Below are 8987 nucleotides of genomic sequence, written 5' to 3' on the forward strand. Positions count from 1 at the left end.
GATTATTTTATGCTTCTGCTCTAATTGAAAAGTACCTCGCCAGTCTAAAGTGAAACTAATGTGTGACAGAAAACGTCGGGGCACTGTGGGCTGGGGGGGAGGAGAGCAGAGTAGAAAAGGATGTAATGGAGAGCCTGGGAAGGTGGCAGTACCCTTGCCCCTGCCCCTGCTCTCCACTTCCTTGCTGCCCAAGCTGGAGGGACTTGCTGCTGCCTGAATGAACAGGCTGAGGATGTCTGATGGGCTGGGCAGGTGTACCTGAGCCAGCTTTGGGAATGGTACTGATCTGCTCCAGGCTGCAAATGAATTGTTGCAGAGCTGGACAGGAAGCTTTTCACCCTCCTGTGTGCTACATGGGCCCAGGTGGATAGGATGTTGCTTTATGTGTGCCCCAGAGAGCGGCACAAAGTACCAGGTTTATTAATCCAGGGATCCCAGAGCTGCTGGAACATCCTGCTGAGGGTAAAGAGGATGGGATTTGGTGGCTGGGGCACCAGCAGACGTAGCAAGGAAGACGATAAGGTCACGGCAGCCAAGAGGAGGCACCAGAGAAGTTAGTATCAAAACTGTTTTAATAAGGACAATAATAAGTGCATGGCATACAGAGTGGAGGCAGAAAGGATAATTCCATGGATGTGGGTCTTTGGTCTGGAGCTTGTGTTACAGTGTGGAAAGCAGAGGGTGGAGGGGAGCTCGTCCTGAGAGCCTGGGTCCCCGCCCTGGAAGTGGGGATAAGGCTGATCCTGCTGGGTATCAGTGGCCAGAGCTGGGGACTTCTTGAAGCTGGTGCCTGCCCCAGTTTGCTGCTGCTGGCTGGTGCAAGGCAGCCCCTCAGGGAGGCTGAAGAACATGGGCTTGCCCGTAGCCTCGGTGGCCTGACTGCGAGTGGCACTTGCATGAGCAATATGTGTGCACACCGGAGCTCTTTATTCTGCTCTGAAGAGCTCCCTGCCAAAAGCAGCCGGGTTGTGGCTGAACTGTGTGGGAGCAGAGTCTTACAGCCATGGCCCAGCATCTCCCCCCGCTGCACACCCCCTCCTGTCCCAGAGAACAAGGGGGGTCCTGTGAGGGTCCCTCTGGTGACCTCAGACCCCGAGCATGCTGGCTGCACACCATGGCACAAAGGCTCTTCTGTGAGGACCAGTTTGCACGCGGGGCAGCGTGGGGGGCAGCTCATTCCAGGGTGGCTGCGTCGCCCAGGGCCACTTGGTGAGGGACATTCCATCGTCCACACTTACCCCTGGGAAGGGGTGTACTGGGAAGAGGGGTGTGTGCGTGGGGAATGGGCAGAGGGGCAAGGATGGAGACACAAACTGCCTGCCATCACAATGAGGATGGTGGCACAAACTGAGTGGCTTCAGAGGAGGAGTCTCCTTGTTCTGAGGCAGGGGAAAAGGAAGGGAGTTTCAGGATCTGAACTGCAGAATTTGGTGACCTGACAACCTGCCTCTGCTTCCAGCCAGCCAAGAAGTTTCTTCCCTCCCTGCTGAGAGGGGTTGGAATCAGGAAAGAAGCCATCCTGAGTGATGCCCAGCAGCAGGAGGCAAGTGGAAAGACTCCTGAAGTTATCTCTGTGCATGCTCTCACCTCCTGAACACTGAGCACACAGCTTTTTGGAAGAAAGGGGAAAAGAGGAACCTTAGGTCTTTGCCTGCCCCTTGGGTCCCCAGCTGACCTCCTCTAGCAGATAGACGTGCTATACTGAAGGGTCTTGCAGTAGCTGGAGCTGGGGAGATCCCCATCCCCTACGTGCCAGAGCTATCGGTGGGAATATTTCTGGGATGGCACCCATGCCAGTGCAGGGGGTGGTTGGGGGCTTCAGTGGGAGGATGGGGTATGTCCACAGACATGCTGGTGGGGCCAGGCTGAGGGTTGGGAGAGATGGTACTGGGGAGAATGGGATGGGGTAGGAAGGAGTTTGGGGTTTCTTTGGCACATGGGAATGTCTCTTTGGTGTCTAATGGCAGTGAGGCTGGAGAAGGGGCGTGATGCCTGGCACTGCAGTGCTCACTGGCCCTTTGCAGCAGCCTGGCCCAGACCTAGGGAGCCCCCATGAGATAAACTCTCCTCCTGCCCCTCTCCGGCCCACCCAGTGTCCCCAGCTTGGCAAGGTGATCACCCGCTGTGTCTGCCGGTGACATTGGCACCTGATGGTGGGGCATGGGGAGGAGGGCAAAGACCCCAGCACCAGTGTCTCTGGTGGGGCCTGTGATGGGAGGGGTGGCCATTCACACCTTGACTTCATCATCCTCTTCCTCCTCCTCATTGGCATACTCGAAGGAACTGCTGTGCCCGCCTTGGACACCAGTGTAGCTTTCCTGCTGGCTGGAGAGCTTGGTCTCCTCCTCCTCCTCTCCTTGGTTCCAGCTGGCCTCGAGGGACTGGCTCTCCTTTGTCACTTGTGACCGCCACAAGATGCTGCTGGGGCTCTCCCACAGGGTCTGTGTCCGGGCCTGCCGGGGACCCTCGCCCTTCTCTGAGCTCCGTGGGGTGCTGGTCCCACCGTAATGGCGGGCCAGGACCTGGGTTGCTCGATCAAATTCTCCCGCCTCAATGGTGCAGTCGTTCCAGTGCCCCTGCCACGGGGTCCCTCTGGGCGGTGTCCCCGGCCCTGAAGCCCACACAGAGTCCGCTCCAGCACCTTCGATGGCATGTGCCTCTCCGTTGGCATGGACTGACAGACCTGGCAGTGAGCTGGCCCCTGACAGGTTGCTCTGCCTGGAGTGGTCCCAGAAGCTGGATGTTGACTTGTCCTCTTCGTGGGATGCACCCACTTCTGGAGGGACCCTGTCCTTGGTCCCCTCACCACACAAGAGGTGTGGGCCATCCTCCCCCACCTCATTCCCATTGGTTTCAGAGAAGCTCATCACTTGGAGGAGCTCACTCATCAGGGAGGGCCCCAGGTCCAGGCGAAAGGACAGTAGGGAGTCTGAGCGATCCAGCTCATCTTCCCCAGGAAAGGTGTTCTCTTGGGGCTTTTCCAAGCGAGGGACACGAGGGATGGTACAAAACCCAGACTCCAGCCCTGTGAAGCAGAAGGGATGGCTGGTGAGGGGAGGGGATGGCTTTGTGGGAGGAAGCCTGCCTTACTTCTGCAGGGACAGGGGACGCTGCCACCATGGTGGCGCGGGTCACGCTCCCGTCAGTGGCACTGGCCTCTAAAGGACAGGCCAGTGTCTCTGTGGACATCTCCAAAGCTCAGAGTACAGCACAGGGTATCCAGGTGCACTCTGGGCTTGGTAAGATGGCAGCGGGGGCTGAGCCAGACAGGTGGGACCAGGAGATGGCAGCACTGCGTCAGCTTGCCTTTCCCTCTGAGGCAGGCCACTTCCCCTGGCTGCTGCAGGCCCCCCAGATCACCCCCCCCAGACCCAAGACCTTCTGCTCCAGACCTCCCTCCCTGGGGAAAGCCTGAGCCACAGCCCAGTGCTGTGAGGCTGGAGAGGAGGCACATAGCTGTCCCATCCTATCCTTTCCACAACCCTTCCCTAAAGGAGACCCTGGCTGGCAGGGAGGGTTGTGGGAAGGCTGGAGAAGGGAGGATGGAGTCCTGTGAGGAGCAGCACATGGAGATGTAAGCGGCTAGAGCACCTGTGTGGAGGTGGGGAAGCCGTGCCATGAGTCTCCTTGACCTTGTAACCTTGGAGTGGGCATTGGTCCACTGTCCCAGCACCCTCTTAGCTTCCTCAGGGAGGCTGCTCGTGGTAAAGGTGTAGGGCTGGGGCTAGATGGAGGGCACTGCCTTACAACTATTCCACACAGGCTGCCAGCTGTGTGCGGCTATGGGAGAGGGGGAGAAACAGAGAAACCATCCATGCCCCACTTTGGGGGACACCCTGGGAGGAGACCCTCCAAGGGCAGGAGCAAGGACCATGGTTCAGAGCAAGGTTAGGGTTATCTGCTCACAGGGATTATCGGGACTGGGGACTCTAAAATGTTCCATCTCTCCTGAGAGCCTGAAGTCCCTCAGTGGGGAGGAAACTGAGGTATAGAGCAATGGAGAAGGGCTGCAGAGGATGCACAGTACCTGGGTGCCAGCCTCTGCCCTGCGTTTCACTCACCATAGGCCTGGTGCGTTTTGGAGAACCTGTTGGATGCACTTTTGAAGGAGAACTTGCTGGTCAAGCCGCGTCCACCGCCACCGTCATACATCCCCTCGTTGAGCTGCGGCAGGGAGATGGCGTTCTTGATGATGGGCGAGATGGCCGGGGGGGCAGGCGATGCCCCCGCCTGGCCCCCACTGCCCCGTCTCTTCAGTGGCGTCCGCCGGACGTGCCGCAGCGTCCGGGTGAAGAAGTTGTTGGCTTTGGCTGTGTCAGCCCCGCCGTGGTTGCTAAGGAAAGAGGTGTCCCCAAAGACATCCCCGCCGCGCCCCACGTGCATGGTGTGCCGGAAGTCCCCCAGTGGTGGGCTGATCATGTCTGGCGTCAGCTCCGACTTCAGCCGCCGCTTGCCATGGGAGCCTGACACCCAGCTGAGCACTGGCAGCTTCCCCAGGCTCATGTTGAACCCTTCACCTCACCCTTGCCTCTGGAAAAGCCCCAAAAATCAGCCCTCAACAGGCTTCCAGCACTGAGGTGATCTGTCACATCCCTGAGCTTCCCATTGCTTCTGCCCAGATTCTCTTGGGGTAAGAGCTCATGTCACTTTGGTTTCCAGCAGGTTTCCTGCTTTTCTGCACTATGTCGCACTCATGAAATCACCCTCAAGGGGTACTTCCTCAGTGGTGAGGACAGTGGTGGCACAGAGGTGTCTCCAGGGGGTGTCTGGGTCAACCCCGGTTCTGCAGAGGCTGCTGGAAGCTGTGTCAGGCTGTGGGCTTTAGGGATTAATCCTCTGTCTTCTGCCACTGCTGGGAGAGTGGAAGCCAGTCACAGATGAAGCAGCGGGTGACGATGGGAGCTTGGGGTGGACTGGCAGGGCAAGTGAGTTGGTCCCCTTGTTTCCCACCTAAACAAGGTAAGAGGAACAGTTAAAGCCTTGCAGAGGATTTTCCCAGCCATATTGACTGAACCCCTTGAACTGTCTGGAGAGATGAAAGGCAATGTATAACACAATGGGGAGGTTGCTACTGGCTGTCCCCCTTGCCTGGCCTTCCTCTTGGGAAGGAAGAATAAGGCTTTCCTCCAAATCACACATGCTGTCCCTCACCTCTCTGACCTCCCTCAGTGTGCCTCAGTTTCCCCCATCTGCAAAGCAGCTTGGCCAGACCCATGCCACAACACAGGCTGAGGATTTCCCTCCCAGGCAGAACCTCCCAGAGCAGTGCCCTGCCCGGCTGCCCCGGCTCCTGAGGCGAGAAACCTCTCCCTCCTTTTTGCTATTCAGATGAACCCTTGAGGAGAGGGTGAGGCCTGGGGACTGTGTGCTTCTCAGGGAGAAGGAGTGGTGGGAAGCAAAAATGCAATATTTGTAAATTGCTTTGTTTGTCCTTCACTGGCTGGGTCCCCAGGTACTGGGCAGACATGCTGGAGAAGCAGGGAGCTGGCAGTGTGGAGAAAGCAGCTGCTTTGCAGGGAGGGGAAACTGAGGCATGGCAAGGGAGGTGATTGCTCAAGGTTGGAGGAGAAGGTGGGATGGGACCCTGCACTCAGGCGGGTCCTGGAGGCAGCAGGTGGATGCATGATAGCAGAGTGATGACTTCCCCAGTCAGTGAGAAGGATACTCAGATGGGCAGATTCCCCATTGGTATGTGGGCAAGTGGAAGAGAGTGGGTTGGGGAAAAGAGAGGATTTGGATACAGGGCATCTCCAAGTATCAGTGCTCTGGGTAGCCACCTGGGGACATGTCCCTCCCTGGGGTCAGTTCTGGGGCCAGGGGAACAGGATGGAGCTGGGTCCCTCCATCAGGGCTGGTTTGGAGGACAGCATGACAAAGGGTGATGCAGAAGCCTCACATCCCTTGATCTCCATACGCTGGGACCCCCATTGCTGCATGGCTTTGTTTATCTCCCCCTGTCATGTTGCCTGCCTCTCCCACCTGTCCCCATGTCACTTCAGAGTATCCAGGCACTGCCAGGGTGGCAAAGGCTCTGGTGAAGGGGAGTCCTGAACATGAAATAGTTTTCCTGGCTGGCTACACGTGATTTTGCTTTGCCCTGGCCTTGTTTGCTCACCTGGGGCCCCTCTTATCTACCAGGGGTTAATGCCCGGGGAAGGGAAAACAAACCTCCCTCAGCAGTGCCCAGCACCATTGGCTGCCTCCTGGGGTGGCAACAGGGCAGGTTGGATTCCTGCTGGCCCCCAGCTCCCTGGCTCATGCAGCTCAAGTCTTCATCCTGCTCACAGAGGCCATGCAATGCTGTCTCACAGCCGGGACATGGCAGATGGTAGATTTGGGGTGGGAGGACGACTGGGAAGCTATTTCCTCTCTCTGGCAGAAGCCCACCCATAGCCACTGGGTCAGGGCTCTCCTGGAGTGCAAGGAAACTACTAGGGTGGTCCCTGCAGCACAATGGAGGTCTTGGGACCACAGGGAGAGAGATGCAATCCCATTTTTGAGCTGTCCCCAGGATCTCCCAGGAAGGCACATGACCCTGGAAGAGGGGATTAGGTGAGCTACAACCCTCAAGTTTTCCTTTCCCTCTGCACATTGGAGCCCCTGAAAAACACAAAGTGGGGACTCTGCCCTTCAGCCTGTGCTGCACTGGCCAGGGCTACTCTGAGGGGTGAACTCCCCTACTCCACCCCAGGTCCCCTGTTCAGCAGAGGTGCCCTGCAGACCTTTGCGGGGGACATCACACCTTGGGACGGGGTGGCAAGGGAAGGAGGGATGTGAGAGGAGAGCATGCCCTTGCTCCCTGTCTGGACAACTATTGAGTGGGGAGCTTGGTGGAGGAAAGAGTTTCTCCTTCCTTGTCCCTTGGTCACCACAGGGAAGCAAGCCAGTACCTGGCCCCTGGCTCTCCCTGCCTGCTGGCAGACAACAGGCACTGGGAGGGGAGGGAGGGAGGAAGGGAGGGAGGGAGGCATCTGGTGCCCAACCCTACCTGGATGGCAGGTTTCTGGCAGGCCTGTTGGATTTTTTCTCCTTCCAATCTCCCCTTTTTCCTCCTTTTCTCTGCCCCTGGTATGACTCCCTGAAGACTGTGCCCCTTTGAGCCCTCTCCTTCACCCAACCAGATTCCTCTGTGCCAGGGAAACTCGTGATTCTGCGGGCAAAGGGTGACCTGTGTGCTGTCCTTTCCTCCACTGGGCAAGGGAACCACTCTGCCTGGCCATCTGTCTGTCCAGGTGCCACTGCTTCCCTCTGGCAGCCCTCTGTGTTCGCCAATTCTCAGCAGAAAGCCCACAGCCCATCACAACCTCCCCTTCCCTGGCATCCTCTCTCTGGCTCCCTCCTCGCCTCCTCTGGGAAGCCCCCTGCCCTCAAAGACCCACGACCAGCACCTCCTCCTCCTACTTCCAGCCTGGCCTCCCCTATTTCCACCCTGAGTTCAGCTGGTTACCACTGGTTTTCCACTAGCCGGGAATGGCCTGAGCTGTTCTGCTTGCTGGGAAGAGCGGAAACCAGAAAGGGGGGGAAAATAATCCAGATGTCTAGTTGGCTGGAGCTGCTGAAAGCAGTCGCTTCCCTCCTCCTCCTCTCCTTACACCCCCCTCTCCCAAAGGGGACATACTCCAAAAGAGGGTGAGTAATTTGGGGTGGTCTCAACAGTGGGAAGAGCGGGTGGAAATTGTTGTGGGTGGCCAGGAAGGCTTTCCCAGCCTTTCCAAGTGCCAAAAACCCTCCCTTTCCCCAAAGAAAGGGAGGCAGAGTTTCCCCTGTGGAGCGACTGTTCTGGGATGGGGAAAGCCAGCAGGGACAGGCTTTTGGGGAAGGGGGAAAGGGGCTTAGCTGGCTGGGCTGGGCCTCTTCCAGCTTCCCTGGAGCTGTGCCGGGCAGTAGGCAGATGCCTAAATCCAACTCCTGTGCTGCTGGCTGCTATATATATCCATAGTGATATCTCTCAGTATAACAAGGATATTTTTCCAAGTAGACGTGCTGGGACTTAGAGGGAGGTCAAGGCTATGAAGGTGGGCAGTTTCCAATCATCCCTTTCCTGCCCTCTTATGAAAAAGTGCTCCCTTTCTTCCTCCATGCCTCCGAAATCAAGGCGCCACGAGCCTGCAGGGTTTTGAGGGATATCCAGAGCAGAGTTTGGGAGGACAGTGTCCCACTGCCTTCCCCCATCTGTGGGACCCTCTTCTCACTCCCTTTCTTTCCTGCCTCTTCCCCCTGGCCCGCGTCCCCTCTCCTCACTCCCCGTTTCCTGTTGCATTCCTGCCTTCTTGTCCCTTTCTTTTTTGCCATCCTCCCCCTCTCTATCCCCTTGCCACCCTCCCCTCGCCCCGCTTCTCCCCTCTCCAACCACCCTCTCCACCCTTTTCCTTCTGCTCCCAACACCTCCCCCTCCCCAGCTCTACAGACTGATGAATCAAAATTTTCAGGATTTACCTCTTTCGAACCAGAGTTATTTTTCCCCGTCCTCCGGACGAAAAGTTGCGAGACACTCCCCGTGGGCCCCTGTAACTTGCTCCGAGGGCTACTGGTGCTGCGTCCTGGAATGGAGGTGGGGGGAAACGGGAGGCATGTCCCCCCTCCCTTTTCCCACGGCTGTCCCCTCAAGGCTGGCTCTCCCAGGCTGACGCCCTGATGCCACGGGAGAGAGGGAGCGAAGCTGGCGGGGAGGGGACGTGGGAAGGAGGAGGGCGGGCTGCAGCACTGCTGAGCCAATCCTCGACTCGGCAAGAAGACCAGAGAAAATGAGATTTATTCCAACTGTCCAGGACAGAAAACTTCAGGAACTTCTCTGCCGCTCCCCTCCTCCTCCCCACTTCCCCAGTGCCATTTCCCGTCTGCCGGCATTTGCTGCCTCCCGCTCCCGGGTGCCCGCTTCAATGGGTTTGGGGGAAGGGGGAAGCCCAGGTTGCTGGCTAACCTGGTTAGGGGAGCCTGGTGGGGCGCAAAGGAAAGGGCTTTGACCTCTGTGTGTGTGACCCCTCGGG

General features: G+C 57.9%; 1 protein-coding gene across 2 annotated transcripts; it reads right to left on the reverse strand.

The window, feature by feature from the left end:
* Positions 1 to 554: 554 nt before the first annotated feature.
* On the reverse strand, positions 555 to 8742 carry CDC42EP1 (CDC42 effector protein 1). 2 transcript variants are annotated; one of them, XM_032687639.1, is made up of 4 exons: positions 8437 to 8742; positions 6989 to 7150; positions 4062 to 4950; positions 555 to 3025 (listed from the first exon to the last, which is right to left on the reverse strand). In XM_032687639.1, the coding sequence occupies exons 3-4, from the start codon at positions 4501 to 4503 to the stop codon at positions 2229 to 2231; spliced, it is 1239 nt and encodes a 412-aa protein (XP_032543530.1). In that variant the 5' UTR covers positions 4504 to 4950; positions 6989 to 7150; positions 8437 to 8742; the 3' UTR covers positions 555 to 2228. The 2 variants fall into 2 exon arrangements, with proteins under 2 accessions (XP_032543530.1, XP_032543529.1); XM_032687638.1 differs by lacking the exon at positions 6989 to 7150 and having other exon boundaries at positions 8437 to 8740.
* Between the last annotated feature and the right edge of the window lie 245 nt (positions 8743 to 8987).

Source organism: Chiroxiphia lanceolata, chromosome 5 (genome assembly GCF_009829145.1).
Source record: "Chiroxiphia lanceolata isolate bChiLan1 chromosome 5, bChiLan1.pri, whole genome shotgun sequence".
Lineage (NCBI taxonomy): Eukaryota > Metazoa > Chordata > Aves > Passeriformes > Pipridae > Chiroxiphia > Chiroxiphia lanceolata.